The 19,411-nt window shown below is 38.4% G+C and overlaps 1 protein-coding gene across 1 annotated transcript; it reads right to left on the bottom strand.

Annotated features, from left to right (window-relative positions):
* Positions 1 to 612: 612 nt before the first annotated feature.
* LOC115967499 (auxin response factor 19-like) lies at positions 613 to 9,315 on the bottom strand. Its single transcript, XM_031086605.1, has 13 exons — positions 8,422 to 9,315; positions 7,113 to 7,225; positions 6,915 to 7,010; positions 6,771 to 6,827; positions 6,503 to 6,658; positions 6,311 to 6,395; positions 6,059 to 6,149; positions 5,804 to 5,968; positions 5,506 to 5,701; positions 4,835 to 4,973; positions 2,384 to 4,251; positions 1,564 to 1,754; positions 613 to 1,472 (listed from the first exon to the last, which is right to left on the bottom strand). Exons 1-13 carry the CDS (start codon positions 8,462 to 8,464, stop codon positions 1,295 to 1,297), a joined length of 3,378 nt encoding a protein of 1,125 aa, XP_030942465.1. The 5' UTR covers positions 8,465 to 9,315; the 3' UTR covers positions 613 to 1,294.
* Positions 9,316 to 19,411: the final 10,096 nt, after the last annotated feature.

Genomic DNA, 19,411 nt, shown 5'->3' with positions numbered 1-19,411 from the left:
ATATCCTTAAGGTTGTTTATAAACCATAATAGGAAAATTTTGACATCATTTTCCTGAGAAATATAAAAGCTATTAATAACATTTATTATTTTATTATTCTTCATATAAAAACTATTGGTTAACATTTCCCTTATATGGTTATACTTGAAGCAGGGGAGAGGAGGGGTTTTGTTACTTTTTTTACTTTTGAGGTTTGTCATGTGGTTCAGGATTAACGGTTGCAAAAGGATGAAAATGGTCCCATTCAAGATAAAACTCTTTTCTACTTGCCTATTTTTTTCTCTTTTTTTATTTTATTTTATTTTTTTTTTAATTTTTAATTTTTTAGTTGTATTGGCATATCCTTTATTCTGTACTATAAACTATAAAAGAAGTGATTATCGTTTTGTTAGTGGCATAAACTTTATCTGCTTGCTTTAGTTCTGCTTGAATTAAATTGTACTTCTCCAGCTAGTCAGGAATAAAGAAAGAAAATGGAATAGTAGGGAAGATTATCAAAATGATTTCCCCGTTTCCTTGCTTTCAGGCAAAAGATACAGACCCTTTTGTCCAACACCAAAGCAATTTTCCTGCTTCCCATATCTTTAAACTATGTCACTATGAAACACCTCGGAGAGCAATACTGTGTTATTGAAAGAAAACCATAATTGCATTTTGATTTTCTTCCTTGATGATGAAACTGCTTGTAACAATCATCAGTTTAGAAAGAGAGCATGCACTGGTTACAAAACTTAGAAATGGCACCAAAAGGTGCATCATTTCATATCTGCTTGAGAGTCATACTCATACAACAACTATTACTTCACATTCTGTTGCATATTTGTCTCTATCTTAGCATATACAAATAGCCATGAAATTGAATGTCAAATTAATAGGTTAAGGACTATATCATACACCATCTACTTTTTCCTAACGCATCTTGCAAAAAAAAAGTGCCCATTTGGGCTAACAGGCAACAGCAGCTACAAAAGTGGCTGCAATGATCAAGAGTAGAATAAATGTTGCTACATTGAGCTCTAGGTCACCCAGTACCACTTCGTCTAAAACAAATTCCCCCGGTAGAATTTGGTGTTTTGTTTATGGGAGGAGGATCAATAACATTTTCGTTTCTCTGCTGTCATGATTCACAATATATCCCCTGCTACCAAACAACTACTTCTATTAGGAAAGAGGGAGGCGATGGAGGCTCCTTTGACATCTTCCATTAGAGCTGGAAGAAGCCAACTAGATTCTCGAAAGGATTAAAGAATCCAAACCTGCGCCTGAAAACCAGTTCATCCCCAATTATGGAACTTTATCGATTAAATGATGCAGCAGAATTATCCTCATATGGTCTCCAAGCATTACCACTGTCAGTCCCACTACAAGCTTGGTTGAGCACTGGAACATGACCCAGATCTCCATCCAAGCTCATCTGCTGTACTTCAGCAGAGGACAATATCTTTATGCTCTGAACACAGCTTACAAATTCCCTGTGAGCAGTTAGAGAACGATAGTTAAGAAACAAATAAATGGAATGACCAAAATACTGTAAATAAAGTAAACTTGGAGGTCTGGACATACTCCCATGGGTCATCCCCAACAAGAAGAATATCATTTTCATGATCCACATAAACAAGTTTCCAGTCAGTCCGTTGAGGATCTTCTAGCTGCCCTTCAATTCCAAACATGCGGGCAAGATCATGCCTGAGCTCATCATACTCTTTGTAACGGGTAACATCAATGCATCTTCCCACAGAGCCACGCTTTTGAACCTTCAAGAGTATGGAGCAGTGTAAGTCATTTGAGAATGTCATAGAAAAACAAAATGAAAACACCCAATGTATTTCAAGTTCTAATCCAAATCACTCATTCCAGTGCAAAATATTTAATGTAATATTTGTCAAATGGACAATAAAGTGCAATTGCATAAGATGCTTTAACTATACATGAAAGTAAAACCCCACCTTCAATCTAGAATTCCATTTAAATTCAAGTTACAGAAATTACCAAATCTATTTTATTATGCAATGCATCTAGAGGAAGATTAAAAAAAAAATACATGAGAAAAAGGATTGTTGAGTTGGAATAAAATTTTTGCTTAGGTAGTCAACTAGCCATGCGTAAGAACACTGTAGCATATGATTTCATTATTTCATGGTAGTTTTTTCAAACAGTGGAGATTTGTACGTTCTCTCATACAGTGTGACATAATGAAGCATGCACAGATCAACTTTGAAGGTCAGTGCAGTTGGCAGTTGGGTTTCAAAACAATCTCCTTCTGGTTATAAGGCTTTGCTGACTTGCAAAATACATTGATGTACCTAAACCATGTTAAATTTAGAGGAAAATCGACCTACCAATGCAAAGCATTTCTAAGACAAGAGAAGGTAGATCAACAAACCTTTGTATATGTTCGCATACGTTGAGTCTGATTAGCCCACAATCCGTTGCTCAAAACTCCAGCATCGTTGATAGCAACATCACTTGAACATCCGGGCTTGAAAGGTATGTTTGGCACCCCAAATGACTGAGAGCTGATTGCAGCAGTGGATAACTCTGTCTCAATATCTCTTGGAGTACCGCCATAATTAGAAAGCAAGTTCTGAAGATCTTTTTGAGAATCATACCCCCTTGACAACAAAGTGTCAGGTGCCAACCCATCAATATTAGTTGCAAAAGGAAGATTGTTCCGAGGATGTGATTGAACATCACCCTCTAAACCAAAGGTTGGGATTGGGAAGTTCTGCGGGATGCTAGCATCCAAACAATATGATGTCCCTGAGGAGGATGCTTCCAACTGATCAGTGATGGTACTTTTATATTTTATCTGGTCTGGTCCTTTTGAGCTGGGCAACTCATGTTTAATCCGTATATCGGACTTGCTCTGCAGCTCCTGAATCAGATTACTTGGAGGCTCGATTAATGAATCCCCCACCAACATGGCTGATCCCTGTTGGTTTCTATTCAGAAGGTTGGATGGGGAAACCTGGCAATTATTAGTGGAAGGTGAGGTTGAACATGAAGGAGCATCTCCTTCTGTAAGACCAGAATGAGCTCTGATTGCTGTAAGTGGCTTGTGCTGGCTTTGGGGCTGGTTCACAGGAATCTGTTGTGATTGCATCAGTGCAGAAGTTGAGAAGCTATTACCATTGAGAAGCTTTTCTGTTGAGAAGCTAGTGCTGCTTAGCTGTTGATGTTGTTGTTGCTGATGTTGAGACAAAGGAATCTGTTGTACTTGCTGGTTTTGCTGATTGGGCTGCTGTTGCTGTAGCAGCTGAGGCTGCAAAATTGAGCTTGCTGGGGAGAGCAATTGCTGATGCTGATGCTGATGCTGTTGCTGCTGCTGCTGCTGTTGCTGTTGCTGTTGCTGTTGCATTTTCTGTAGCAGTTGAAATTGAAGCTGCTGCTCTGAAAGGCATTGTTGTGACAACTGTTGCATTTGTGGCTGCTGCTGTGCTCGCTGTGACAGGCTTTGTTGCAACAACGGTAGTGGGGACTGTTGTAACTGTGCCTGCTGCTGGTGCCTTTGTAAGAGATTTGGTTGCGGTTCAATTTGTTGTTGAAACTGTGAGTCTAGTGGTAGGGATGTCATGTGCAATGAACTTTTACTATTAGAGTTGATACTCTGCTGTGATTGGGTATTGCTTGTGAGTATTTGCTGTTGTTGAAGCTGAGAGTATGCAACTGGTTGTTGCAAGCTTTGATTTGGGATCTGGTTAGGGGCAACTACACCATTGTTTACAAGAGCTGGATGACATATCTGCTGCTGCTGCTGCTGCTGCTGCTGTTGTTGTTGCTGCAGTTGTCGTTGTTGCTGTTGTGGCTGCTGTTGCTGCTGCTGGGACAGCTGATGTAGTTCTTGATGTTGCATCTGCCGCTGCTGCTGCTGTTGGCTATTAGGATTCTGTAATAATTGCTGCAGATGCTGCTGTTGGGGCCATGCAACAGGTGACTGTTGCAACTGGCTAACCTGGTTTTGTGGATTTGCTTTGTTAAACTGGAGATTTGACGCAGACATTGCAGGGGCTTGAAAACTCAATAATTTAGATGGATCATCAGCATTAAGGTTATTATGCAAGCCATTTGAAGAAACCATTGATGGGAAAAGTCCAGATTGAGCAGCTGAAAACTGATTATTTTGCTGCATGCTCATCCACTGTACTAAACTCAAACCAGGAAAGATTGAGCTAGGGGCATCCTTCATGCCAAACTCATCTCCAAGCCAGGGCATGGCTCTCTTGAAAGCATTCTCTATGTCAGAATCATCATCTGTAAAAATACTTCCAAAGATCACAATTAAGGAACATATCATACATGGCAGGGGAGGTTTTGCAAACAGATTTTGCCAGATGCTAGTCTTGAATTCACAGAACCCTCCCCCCCACACCACCACCCACACAACACACGCCATTTTTTATTAAGTCGCATGCGAAAAACAGCATGAGGAGATACTGAGATAGAGAGAGTATTTCATACTATTACTATAATTAAGTGTAAGTTCCAAATTCACCACCTACAAAATTAGGTTACTAATTCACAATAGATTGATTCAACAAAATGTTGGATAAGCAACACAAATTGGTTCTTAAAAAGTTCTCATATCCAAGGCAAAACTCATCCTTTTCATTATGTTAGATCCATAATGATCCAAGTTTCTTTAAACCATTTCTTTACAAAAACTTGTTTGTTGACACAATTTATGTATTAGGCATGAAAAATTGAAAACCATACTTCTTTCAAAGGCAAACCTATTTTTCCACACACACCATAATGGCACATTTAGAGGAAGAGAGAGGGAGGCTGCTCTTTCAGAACATAATAGAGAATCTAGCTAAATGGTAAATATGGTTACCTGGCATCCCTGGTTGCCTTGGAAACTTGGGTCTGAAAAATGGAGGTGGACATATGTAGAAAGGAGTTACAACAGGTTCAATTTCCCAGATTGACACTCGGCTTGGCCGTTCACCGGCTGTTGATTCATCCCATCCAACCTATCAAAAATGCAAATGTTGATCAGCTATGTAAGCTAATACAGAAGATAACAACATCAGAAATTTTGGATTCAACACATATCAACTAAGAGCTATTTCAATAGCATGGATGGATACACACCTCGATGAGCCCTTAAAGAATAAAACAGGCATGTACAACAGAAATGCCTTACCCTTGAGGGGTCTAAAATTAAATAGCATGACTAAATACAAATTAACCACCCAACAATAGCATATATTTAGAGAATAAGGCCAGGTAGAGAAATTGCCATGTTCTCAAGCCCTTATATTCTAGAAATTTTCAGAATGCAATATATGTCTTATCTATGCTAAACACTTGCATACTGCAACCATGAAGCTTATTTCTAAGAGCAGAAGTAATGCACAAAAGACCCTATAAGTCACAACATACTGACATACTAACTACTTGTTAACCAATGCCATGGATTTTACCAAATCCAAATCATCATCCACTCATATGCACATAGCAAAACAAAAAAGGCCATACCCAGTGCAGAAGGCCAAAGAATACCTGAAGGTTACGCCACTGAGAATTTTTCCATCGCACAGTATCTAAATCACTGATACCAGTAATTGTACCCATGTATCTCCGTACTCCTGACTCCTCAGTCTCAAACATCATTCTAAATCGCATGCCAAGAGAAACTTGAGTATACATTGCTTTGTTATACTTGGCTAAGGGAATCACAAACTCAGACGGGCTAGCCCTATTAGAATTAAATGTGTTTTGTCAGAGCCTGTCACAGAAACTTATTGGATTGTCTTCATCACATAATAGTAATGACAACTTGAACATCTTACAGCTGTACCTTGGATTGTAAAATATAGTAAATGGACTGTTATTTGCAGCAGCATGAGCTGCAGCTGCAAGAATTCCAATATGCATGCTATCACTAGATATGACTGATGAAGAGAGAGCTGGCTGCTGTCTATTAGCACGCCTTATACCCAAGAGAAGCTGGGATTTTTCATCTCTACACCGAATCAGATTATTTCAGATTAGCTACAAGAAAGGAAAATAATCTAGCTGAAATTTTTCATTTGATCAAACATCTATTTCATACCTTATAAAAAGAACAGAATCTCCAGCGAAGAGCCTTTTTGTGCTAACAAAGACACTCCAACCCGTAGTCAACAGGTGCCTTTTTGGTTGGCCTGCAATTAATGCACTATACAATTTTAATGTATCTTACCTGAATTCAACAATCCAACTCATACAAACATCTAATGCAAATTCTTGGTATAAACAATGAACATAATGGAACATTTATGGATTATATTTCAGAGGAGGAGGAAAGTTTTGAAGGGATCAATACCGCGATAAATATGCCGAAATGTCCACGAACTGTCATGCAAATCTCTAGCTCCTAGCTCCTGAGCTGGAGGTTGCATTGAATAATCCTATCAAAGAACATTGTGATGAGAAATGAAAGAAAAAGATTTTGAATGTACTAGATGGAATTATCTACTTGAAATTACAAATCAAAATTCCAAAAATTGATACACACAAGAGGTGGAAAGATCTTCTCAGCTGCTCGACGAGGTACTGAAAATCCACCATGCGTACTAGTGTCACTAGCTGTAAGAGTTTTGCAGAAGAATTCAGTAGGTTGTCTACTTTGCTTGAGGCCCATGTCAGATGCCAGTAGAGCTTCCTTGTCATACTGTAGAACAGATACTTCAAAAACAAGCTCTATATGTGCTCATGATTACATGTCAAAAGAGACATAATTTGATTGTGTACATATTAATTCTCAAATTGAACCATTGACCTACTTTGTTTACAGGTTGAAGGGTCATCTGTGCATAGACCTCATCAGTTTCAGGATCCGCCTGTTTAAAAAATATAAACATATGCATAAGAAGTCCATAAAATTTAATTAATTTAAAACAGTAGCGTGACTGTTGAGACTCTCATACATGCAGGGTGACATTATGAAGCATGCAAATCAACTTTGAAGGAAGGTTCGGGTAGTTGGGTATGAAATCAGTCTCCTTTTGCATAGATGCTGCAACCTGAAATTTTTAGTTGTTGAAAAGTTCCATTAGAATCTGAATCCAGAAATTGTTGTATCTTGAATAAAATAAAAGGAGTGGAAAAAAAAAAAGGTGGCATACTTGCTCACTGTGGCCTTGAGGGAAGTAAACTACGAGACTTCCAACCGGAGGCAAAGAAACCAGAGGTCCAGCACAAGCATGCCATAACTCTGAATTAATACTCTTCTTCTCTCCTGTTGTCAATCCAAAGAAAATATTATTGCCATCATAAAAAACATCAAAAGTCATGAGGGAATTACAACTGTCAAATACTCAAATAGTTCACATAGAATATCAAATTTCAGATACAGCAACCAAAAAATATTCATTTAAACTTGCAAGAACTCAAATCCTCTTGTTGAAAAATTTTACTTAAGGTAAGCACTAAGCAGCTGCTATTAAGGTCAAGGGTTTGAGAAATTTTAAAGACTTCTCTGTGCTCATAAATCTTTAGGAGAAATAAGCAGGAGTATCAAAACAACTGGGATGAAACAAAAATAGTCACCAGGACTTCATAAATTCTTAAACCACAAAGACAACAAGTTCTGTTTTGCCACCAAGTGCTTAAAATTTTAGTTGACCCAAATATCTAAATCTCAACAAGTGTTTATTGTATTCATGAATAACCTATAATGTAGGTGGGTACCATATGGATCCATAACAACTGCTTTTTTTCTTCATTGTCATTGGCTTAGGTCCATCATTTTCATTTATCTAGATATTGATATGTTAAATGAAAATACTAGCAAAATGATTAACCCTAAAAATTATTAGCTTTCTCTTACATTGACAACAATCTCGCAATGGATTTAGTACTCATGAGTGAGCAAAACCCAGCGTTCAAAAAGGGTAACCATTTTCTTTGCCATTTTAGGACATGCATTTAAATTTTCTCAGTTTGTCCTAGAAAATCAACAACATACTTTGAAATTGATAATCATTCACATTGAGTTGTTCAAAGGTGCATCTAAACCAAGTGCCAATATCATCACTGAAGTTAATTCATGGAGAAATTGATTTTAGACCCAAAAAAAAAAAAAAAAAAACTACGTAATTAGCACAAATTAAGATAGAGAAAAAGAGTCATCAGCTTAAATATCATCAATTTATATATCCAAATAAAGAATAAAACAAAATTACTTAAGTTAGATAGTGAAAATTAAAAAGAACATAACTATCAGACATTGAATTTATCAAAAACCTGAATTTCATGCAAAATCAGAGGTTTTAAATAGAAATAATACTGAAGCATCAATGCATCAAAACCAGTTGAAATCATCCAAAATTTCAAGGATAACAATTCAAACAAACATCCATAACAGAAAACGTATATAGCAAAAAAAAAAAAAAAAGATAATGAGAATTCAGCAGTGGATTCAAGTATCTAAACCTTCTCCAGAATTTGGAAGAAACCCATTTTGGGGAACCTTCATGCTGATGATAGATATGAACCAATCAAGCTCTGAAGAAGAAAATCAATAACCAGTTGTGTGTTCCACAAGACATAAACACTTTCTAGCTGAAACCCATTTGCCCAATTACAAACAAGGGCTTTAAGAATTGGGTCCAAGTAGATGCTCCAATACAAAGTCAGTCAAACAGCCAGCCTATTCACATTTAATCCAAGCAACTCTTTAACCCCAACACTACCAGCTATGTCCTTGAGCGGTTAATTATGAAGCTTCACCAACTAATAAAGCAAATCCTTAGCTAGAGAGAGCTCAGAGTCAAAGATTCAAAAGCTTAAAAGCTCAAAGCTTAGTGACAAACCAATAACAACTCTCAAAATTTTCACCCAGAGTGAAAAAAAATTTCCATCCCAAAAAAGAAAATGAACCTGGAAATCAGATTTCTGCAGCTGAAGAAATCCCAATTCCAATTCAAATTCCAATTCCAACCCAAGTTCTAAAAGCTCAGGAATTGCAAAATCCTCTGAAAAAGCAGACAACTTGGGAAGCCACAGACACCGAGGGGTGACCCAATAAGCCAAGCCACCGAGAGATAATGAAAAATTTGAGAGAGAAAGCTGAGAAAAAATTATGGAAGCAGAAACGAAAAAGAAAGGAAAGGAGTCTGGCTTTTGGGGTAGGAGAGAGAGAAGAAGAAGTTGGACGAAAACCTGAGTTGTCGCTGAAGAAATCAGAACAAAAAGCAGAACATACAAAGCAAGCAAGCAAAGCTAAGGAGTAAGGACAGCTTTCTTTTATGTGAACAAGCCGACATCAACTTCAATATGAATCATGATTTACAATCAAAAACAATCTGCCACGGTTATAATTTTTTACTGTCTTAGATTAGAAAATTCTTATGGTACTATGCTGTCAAATTTCAGTCTCAGTTGGTCTCTTCCGAAACACCTGAGTGATGGAGATGAGCGATGCTTGTAGCCTTATACACGACACTTTTCACCGCAGTAAATTTTATTAATCATTGTGTTTACTTTATTATTTACTATTAATAACTTACCATCTCGTATAGGTGTAAAATTTCTTACAAATTTTGGTGCACTTACGGATAGACTTAGAGAAGTGTTACTTATAACATTTTTGTAATATTTTCGTAATAAATACTAAGTAGTAAATTGTTAATAATTCTAATTTGTACTTACTATTAAAATTACTTTTTTAAATAATAGTCAGTAACAATTTTCTACTTAGTATTTGTTGTAAAAATATTGTGGACATAACATTTCTTCTAAACTTTTTTGATAAACTTTGCAAAATGTGCCATAAATTCAAAAGTTTTAAGTTCTATGCAATATATTATTTGTCTATGGGATTTTAAAGGTGTCTACTGAGTAGGAAGTAGAATAATTTGAACAAAAGTTGGAACACATCTTTCTTTCATAGGAAAAAAAAATTAAAATTATATATAATTAATGGAGAGGGCAAGAGGGGTTCATGGTACCTGTAAGGACACGATTCTCTGGCAGCCCAATATGGATGTTGGGCTCGCGTACGAAAGATCCCTCACAATATGATTTGTAGAGAGTGGGCTTGAAAAGCTAGCCGCTGGTCACGGGGCGATGTCCGATCCTGGCTTTAGAGGAATTCAGGTAGAAAAAGGAGTTGGGCCTGAACATTTAAGCCCTAAGACGTCGCACCCTATGGGATGGGACTCCTCGGAGTTAATCCGAGGACCATTGAGGTCTTACCCCGGTTATCCAACGACGGACTTTCTTCGGTGAAGTCCGGTGTTGTTGAGATGTTCTCCCCCATGTGATCTTTCTTTCTTCCGGTGGGATGGGCTCCCCTTCAGATTTATTTACTTTCTTCTTTTATACTCGTCCGTGTTCATTGTCCTTCGTCCACGTGTAGGGTCAATCTTTACAAGACTGATATTTATCCCATCAGTCTAATCCCAGAATTGTTGGGTATGGTTGATAAGGCTGCAGAGTACGGCTCTGTCATGTGTTGGGTCTTATCCGGAAGGGTAGTAAGGATAACTTCCCAAAGATATTTTGGATCTCCTTACAAATTCGTCCCTATACCAGTTTTATCCCTTCATTTCGGTGGGATTCAGGATCTGCCGAGGACCAAACTGTCCTCGGCTGCCTTCCAAAAATTGTTTTGTGCTCTGCACTGTAGAGCTTGGGCCACAGCTCTCCTCGGATTGGGCCTTCGGATTTTCCAGGAGCAATTGGGCTTGGTCCTTAAATTATTGGGCCCCACAATAGCCCCTCAAAACCCTTCTATCCGACTTCCGGGTTGGAAGGGAGGGTTTTGGCAAACCCGGGCCCTCAATATGGCTTGTTTAGTTCAACCCCGCATTTATGTGAGCGGTTTTCCACCTGCCCAGGAGATTAGCCGGTTTTCTAGGGATTTCATTTAATCTGCCCGTGATCTACTCCTGCCGCTTGGCTGTCCCAGACCGCCCTTAATGAATCTCCTTTATGAGGCTCATTTATGTCCGGCGGCTCATCTAATAAGGTGGGGAAACGGAACGGACGCCTCTTTTTTCTTCAGATTCCTTTGGGAAACTTGAATGCATTTAATACCCTTCGTTCTGCCCTTCCTATAAGAAGGCAAGCAGGAGGCCATCACTTTCGTGCAGACTCCTCTCTTTCCTTCTGAAATCTGAAACCCGTAGCCTTCTCCAGCGCCTGCTTAGCCCGTTTGTTATACACCATATCAGTACATGCCCACCATAACGAGCGATGAAAGTACCATGCCCCTCCTCAAAACACCATGTTCCGATAAAGCTTGAAATGGCTCGATCGGGGCAAGGATGGCGCAGACTTAAGATCTGTCCCGCCTCTCTTTTAGCCAAAATCCGAAGCAGGGGCTCGTCATGTCGAATTCTCGGCGTGGCTGAGTCGAGAACACCCAATACCAGCACCACTCGGCTCCTCACGAGCGTACCTAACATGGCACCAGTGTGTTAGGAGTCAGGGCTGAGGCAGGGGCGAAGTGCTTCTGCTTCTCCCCTTCTTTACTCACTGGTGCCTTCCTCCGCCTTCCTCTTATAGTCTTCCCAGCACCAGTTCCGCCCTGGTGCTGTCCTTCTCCCTCTTTTGCTCCTCTCTTTGTCTTTTCATTTCTCCCACTCTTCTTCTCCTCCTTCCCTTACTCATGTCCTCCATCTTCTTCATTGATTTCTTCCTTACTATTTCCTTCTTTTTCGTTCTTCTTTTTTTTTGAAGTGAGTTCTTCTCTTAGTATGAGCAGCTATGAGGCAGAGATCGGAGGGACCTTGAAGACAAGTTTAAAAAGGCGCTTGACCGTTTGCTTATCTGTACTGTGGATGTTAGTACTGCTTCGGCAGCCCCTCTTTTGTATAGGCTGGTTGAAGCCTCTCTTTGTATATTGTAATAATTTTTCATATTAATAAAACTTGTTTCTATTTCACTTTGCATGTTCTGTCTCTTTGTTTTTTATAAATTTGTAAGCGCCGCTCGGCACAATCATATAGCATCTAAATCAATGACGACTAAGACCAAAATACTTAATAATAAAAAGATATTGCCATAACTTTAATGGAAGTGCCTGGCATGATAAGGCAGACCAATAAAAAGTAATACTTACCCCCTGGCTTGGGTCCGAGGACCATGCAAGGCCTTGGTTCTGTCCAAAACTTTAATAATAATAATGTTTTGTACTTGGTTTCCCCATAGGCTTGAGTCCGAGGACCATACAAGGCCCTGGTTCTGTCCAAAACTTTAATAATAATAATGTTTTGTACCTGGTTTCCCCATAGGCTTGAGTCCGAGGATCATACAAGGCCCTGGTTCTGTCCAAAACTTTAATAATAATAATGTTTTGTACTTGGTTTCCCCATAGGCTTGAGTCCGGGGACCATACAAGGCCTTGGTCCTTTCCAAAACTTTAATAATAATAATGTTTTGTACTTGGTTTCCCCATAGGCTTGAGTCCGAGGACCATACAAGGCCTTGGTTCTGTCCAAAACTTTATTCCCTCCCCTTTTCTTTTTGCACCTGTCTTTCCTCAGGTGTCTCATAAGTTGCCGAGCAGGAAGTTGTCCTCGGTAATGGTTATTCCTTGGTGTGGGCCATAGTCCGTGGGCTTCCATGCAGAACGGGCCTGGGCCGCGAATTTATTAGGCCCACAGGTTTAGAGGCATTTCCGTAGTCTTTGGTCATGCGGTACTTTTTGGCGTCCCAGTATTCGAGGTGCGCCTTTACGAGGCTCCTTTAATCTCAGGGTTGCAGACGGCATTGGAAATCGAGCCGGAGACATTTTTTCTGTAGCGTTCCTTGGGACGCTGCGTGAATTAAATGCCATCACCTCTTCTTTTAAATAAATAGGGGAGAAGGTTGCTTTACTTTCACACGAATTCTTCAATCTCCTCTCTTAGTACATCATGTTTGAGGCGAGGATTGGGGCAAAGGAGCTCTCTCCGCCACAAAAGCGCTGTGTCTTCCTGAGACTCCAGATAGTGAGGTACAGGCCAAGGAGGCGTAGACTCAAGAGAATATCTCAATTCGAGAGAGGGGAAAGGATGTTTCTCCTTCTTTTAGTCAAAATTCGAAGCAGGTTCTGGTCATGCCAGATTTTTGGCATGCCCGAAGAAGGAATTTCCGCCATCAGTGCCGTCTGCCTTGTAGCAGGCAAACTTCTGCGGGGGCTTCCCAACTGTCGGCTCCCTGCATCTTTGCTGTAGATGGTGTTAGCCTGAGGTCAGGTTCTTTGGCTGCCTGAGTTATGGGCATGTAGAAGCATCGATGAATAGTTTCCTTAGACGACATCTTGGAACAGTAGCCAACCTCTCCTCTGAGATATCTCCTCGGCATCATCTTTACTCTTTTGTGCTTTTCTTTTGCTTACGCAGTTAACTCTAATGTAAGCTGGTTTCAGCTTTTATTGTACACTGTACTGTTCTTTTGTCTTAATAAAAGATGTGTTTATTTCTTTATGCATATGTTATTTTTTTTTGCAACAACCACTTTGGGTCTGAATATTAAGTCTAAACATGCCTTTAACAATATTCTGGACAGAAGAACACTTTAATACAAACCCTTATTAGTTTAAACTCGCAAATATTATCAAGTATAACAATGGTAATCCTCAATAGATTGAATTTATGGAACTAACCGAGATAGCTGCTGAGCGCTGCGTGATGCACGCTAGACGAATATCCGAGAGAGCAGCCGAGCAGCGATGGACTTGGATCGTGCCCTTGGGACAACATACTGTGCCGTATCGTATTAGCCCCTTTGGCACTGGGGATCTGCGGGTAGACCGGGGAACCCGTGCAATTAAAGACTAACCCAACTGTTAACGAGAAGTCCTCTTCGGATGGATTTTAATGCTCTAGTAACAGTTTTTATTTTGTGTACTTGGTTTCCCCATAGGCTTGAGTCCGAGGACCATGCAAGGCCTTGGTTCTGTCCAAAACTTCTAAGATTTCTTTTATGTACTTGGTTTTCCCATAGGCTTGAGTCCGAGGACCATGCAAGGCCTTGGTTCTGTCCAAAAACTTATAAGATTTCTTTTATGTACTTGGTTTCCCCATAGGCTTGAGTCCGAGGACCATGCAAGGCCTTGGTTCTGTCCAAAACTTGTAAGATTTCTTTTTGGTTTTTTTTTTATCTTGGATAGGCTTGAAGTCCGAGGACCATGCAAGGCCTTGGTTCTGTCCAAAACTTGTAAGATTTTTTTATGTACTTGGTTTCCCCATAGGCTGAGTCCGTGGACCATGCAAGGCCTTGGTTCTTTCCAAAACTTGTACTTTTTCTTTTATTAGTTGGTTTCCCCATAGGCTTGAGTCCGAGGACCATGCAAGGCCTTGGTTCTGTCCAAAACTTGTAATTTCTTTTAGTACTTGGTTTCCCCATAGGCTTGAGTCCGAGGACCATGCAAGGCCTTGGTTCTGTCAAACTTATAGATTTCTTATGTACTTGGTTTCCCCCATAGGCTTGAGTCCGAGGACCATGCAAGGCCTTTGGTTCTGTCCAAAACTTATAGATTTTCTTTATGTACTTGGTTTCCCCATAGGTTGAGTCCGTGGACCATGCAAGGCTTGGTTCTGTCCAAACTTGTAAGATTCTTCTTTTATGTACTTGGTTTTCCCCCCATAGGCTTGAGTCCGAGGACCATGCAAGGCCCTTGGTTCTGTCCAAACTTGTATAAATTTCTTTATGTACTTGGTTTCCCATAGGCTTGAGTCCGTGGACCATGCAAGGCCTTGGTTCTGTCCAAAACTTGTAAGATTTCTTTTATGTACTTGGTTTCCCCATAGGCTTGAGTCCGTGGACCATGCAAGACCTTGGTTCTGTCCAAAACTTGTAAGATTTCTTTTATGTACTTAGTTTCCCCATAGGCTTGAGTCCGAGGACCATGCAAGGCCTTGGTTCTGTCCAAAACTTATAAGATTTCTCTTATTTGTTTTATTTTTCAACCACCAGCCCCTTCACCAAGGCGGGGATAGTTGGCCTGAGGCCGGAAGCCCCTAGAGACGCCCGCGCCCTTAGCACTGCGAGGCGTAGCCCCTAGCAGAAGCTTACGTCGGAGCAACAACTATATGCCGCCGGAGATGGGGGAAATCCCGGAAATTTCTGCTTGCTAGAGAGCTGACTCCACCGCCACCTGCGCCAACGCGCAAACTTTCCCACAGACGGCGCCAATTGTAAGGACAAGATTCTCTGGCGGCCCAATAAGGATGTTGGGCTCGCGTACGAAAGATCCCTCACAATATGATTTGTAGAGAGTGGGCTTGAAAAGCTAGCCGCTGGTCACGGGGCGATGTCCGATCCTGGCTTTAGAGGAATTTAGGTAGAAAAAGGAGTTGGGCCTGAACATTTAAACCCTAAGACGTCGCACCCTATGGGATGGGACTCCTCGGAGTTGATCCGAGGACCATTGAGGCCTTACCCCGGTTATCCAACGACGGACTTTCTTCGGTGAAATCCGGTGTTGTTGAGATGTTCTCCCCCATGTGATCTTTCTTTCTTCCGGTGGGATGGGCTCCCCTTCAGATTTATTTACTTTCTTCTTTTATACTCGTCCGTGTTTATTGTCCTTCGTCCACGTGTAGGGTCAATCTTTACAAGACTGATATTTGTCCCATCAATCTAATCCCAGAATTGTTGGGTATGGTTGATAAGGCTGCAGAGTACGGCTCTGTCATGTGTTGGGTCTTATCCGGAAGGGTAGTAAGGATAACTTCCTCAAGATATTTTGGATCTCCTTACAAATTCGTCCCTATACCAGTTTTATCCCTTCATTTCGGTGGGATTCAGGATCTGCCGAGGACCAAACTGTCCTCGGCTGCCTTCCAAAAATTGTTTTGTGCTCTGCACTGTAGAGCTTGGGCCACAGCTCTCCTCGGATTGGGCCTTCGAATTTTCCAGGAGCAATTGGGCTTGGTCCTTAAATTATTGGGCCCCACAGTACCACAAAATATGTCATTATAATTGAAATATCATATGAATGCCAATGAATTTATGAGAAAATAATATTGAGTAAGTCAAAACCTATTGGTTAAATCATATATATTATTACCTCATCTAAAATTCTTATAATAACAAATAAATAATAATAATTTATTTGAAATGAGGTCATATTATAATTTTTACTGAGAAATATATCTCTCCCCTTCTTAATAAATAAAGATGATCTTTTATAAAGTTATGTATGAATTAAATCAAACTATCAATGACCTTATACAAATGAAAATGAATGTAAGTTTCTAAGGGTCTGTTTGGATATAACTTATTTTGCTGAAACTGAAAACTGAAAACTTAAAACATTGTAGCAAAATAATTTTTAAATGTGTGAATAGTACCGTGAGACCCATTTTTAATGAAAAAATTGATAAAAAATAAAATTTGTGAGTCCATGAACAGTAAATAAATCACTGTTCACAGCTGAAAAGTCAACAATATGCGGCTGAAAAAAAAAAGGAAAACGCGCACGCAGACGTGAAATGCGCTATCTAAACAAACACTAAATAATTAAAATTAAGTAAATTTCATCAACTCCACCTTTTTATGTGTTTTCCAAAAAACAAAGGTCTCCATTTCCTCGGAATTTTCCAAAAAGAAAGTAGTTCTCTTCTTAAAAAATGGGAAGTAGTACTTTTTAATTACCCTGAGAGTAAAAATTTTAGTGTCATGCACACTGAATAATTTTTCTCCATAATGAGGCGTACCTCAACAAGCCTGCAAGATTCCAATGATTTTTGTGTGGAAATTGGGAGAGTTACGGATGCATGGTGGTGTTGGTTGAATTTCTTGTTGTGAGGTGGGAGAGAAAACGAGAAATACTAGAACCGTGTCATTTTACATAATTTAGACTACAACTCGTCATGTGAAGGTAGATATGTGATGGTTTATATGGGTCCATACATTTATCACTTATAACTTTTCTCATAACGAGTTGTGGTTAAAGATGTGTAAAATAATATTTTCTTAACGATGCTAGAGAGAAATCTGATAGGACCTAAATATGGAAGTACCTTTGTGCTCGCTGACGTGGCTTACGCATTTTGATCAATGTTTGACTGTGGGTATGGGATGATTTCATAGGTTGTTTTTTTTTTGTTGTTGAATGATGCGTTTTCTCATTTCTGCTTTTATTGGGGTTCCTTTTTTCCGGGTTTGGACCCACCCAACAATATCATCTTCATGGCAACAAGATTCTCTTTTGTTTTATTTAATTTTGAGTATGGGATTAGGGAGATCATCAAATCACTTTAATTAAAGTTCAAATTCGTTACTCAAATGAAATCACTTTTATTCATTTGTTTTTTCTTTTATGTTCTTTGGACTACCCTACCTAGTGTAATTATAGCAACTCCATGCACTCAAGGGAGCTACTGTATTTAAATGTAAATATAGTAACTCCTTTAATCATATGGAAGGAATATCTAATTAGACGATTTTATGAGATCTCCTTATCACAAAATATAGGACCCATTGTAGATCTCGAATATTATTGAGAGAGAAATCGCATAAGTGATAAGGCTATCCCGTAGTAAAAATTTTCCTTAATTGGGTTGAACCATCATATAATATCACAACCTTAATCCTGTTCAAAGATCTATTGATTTTAAGTAATGAGGAACAATAATGTTTAAGACTTAAATTGTGTTTCGCTTAAACTCTTCCCATTAATTTCAATCTCTCTTATTCTAGTTTCATTAGATTTTTAAGTTGATAACCCACTTAATTGAATGAAATGAGACAAATTAACAAAACTAGAAGTGACTACTTTGTTTTTGTTTTTTTTTTTTTTTTTTTTTTTTTTTTTTTTTTTTTTTTTTTTTTTTTTTTTTTTTTGATATATATATTATATATATATAATTAAATGATTAAAATTCAAATTTACATATATATATATATATATATATATAGATTAATGATTAAAATTCAAATTACACCCTTTAAGTTTGGGTGAATTTTTATTTTCATCCATAAAAGTAGCATTTTTATCAAGTTGATCATTTCATCCATTCCATTTATGAAATTATCACCCTTCACATGTGATGAGAGGAGTTGACAACGGATTTGATAGAATGCAATGGACGGAATTTACCAACCTGATAGAAATGTTAAAGTTTAAAGGCTAAAATGATGGAAATTTTATGAACAAAAATGATAATCCACCCAAACTTAAAATGTGTAATTTATATTTTATCCTTAAGTCTTTTTTATTAAAAACTATAACATCATGGTAAGTTTTGTGAGGAACGAATTTATTCAAATAGGATTCAACATAACATGACAAGGTAGTTTCAAACCCCTCTACTTCTTGAACTATTATATTTTTCTTTTTCTCTCCTCCTTTTCTCCAAACCAAACAAAATAGAAATTATGAGTATGATGGATAATCTTATATGATAGCTAGAGTGCATGTCCAACTCCTAGGCTCCTAGCCATTATGAATATTCTCAAACATGTAAACAAAATATTTACTCAACTTGAGGTGCTTCACAAGAATCTCAAGATTGCGATTTATCCCCAATTTTCATATTTTAAACACTTGCAACATACGACAATGTTGTTTCATCATATGAACATCCTTAAACGTATGTTTTGAGGACAAACTTTGTCTAATTTTTAGAAAATGGGCCATCCACAAAGTTATAAGAATATTTAGTGAAAATTTTAGAGTCAACAAAGCAATTCTTACCTTGAAAAGTGTTCATCAACATAATGTTGGTAAAATAAGACAATTTTTGAAGGCACAAAAGGGGCATAAAGGAAAGTATGAAACTCGATTTTCTCAGATCCCAACAATTCCTCACCCAAAAAACAAGAAAAGAAAAGAAAATCCACCCACTTTATTATCAATTTCATAAATTACTATATTTGATTCTTGACCCACGAGAAAAGCAGCCAAAAATAAAGAAGAATTTTTATATACACGCTAAAAAAAAAAAAAAAAGGCACTAGCCGCAAAAGCAGGAAATCTTCACATGTCACAAGTTCGGTGATTCCTACTTCGAACATCATTATAATGCAATTGAAGTTACATTTTCATTATTTAATGGTTTGTGCCTTAATTTTATAAAATTTAGTGATAAACTACTCTATGTTTTTCCGCAAAAGTCATGGGTGCGTGACAATTAATCTGGACAATTCGAAAGATCCTGATTTTGAGCGTCCCTTAATGCTGTAGGACCCCCATGATCACTATCTTCTATTCCTTTCTCCTCCAACCCAATAATAATAATAATTAAAGACTGTATTTGCTGTCAATCATGTAAAATATTAAGTAATTTTTTTCACTCATTTCTATTTTATTGGCTTGAATTTTTATTACGGATCGAATGATGCAAGGTTAAAAATCAAGAGTATTATAATTCGATTAGACGATGCTTTTTAATGTGAATAGAATTTGAATCAAAGAATGATAAATTTTACCATTTGAGGAGTGAAACCCACAAAATGACATAAGAAACCAGCTAATCAGCTTTAA

The sequence above is a fragment of the Quercus lobata genome, chromosome 11, assembly GCF_001633185.2.
Source record: "Quercus lobata isolate SW786 chromosome 11, ValleyOak3.0 Primary Assembly, whole genome shotgun sequence".
Lineage (NCBI taxonomy): Eukaryota > Viridiplantae > Streptophyta > Magnoliopsida > Fagales > Fagaceae > Quercus > Quercus lobata.
Note: the sequence above shows the minus strand (reverse complement) of the source record. Positions and strands in the feature narration are given on the sequence as shown.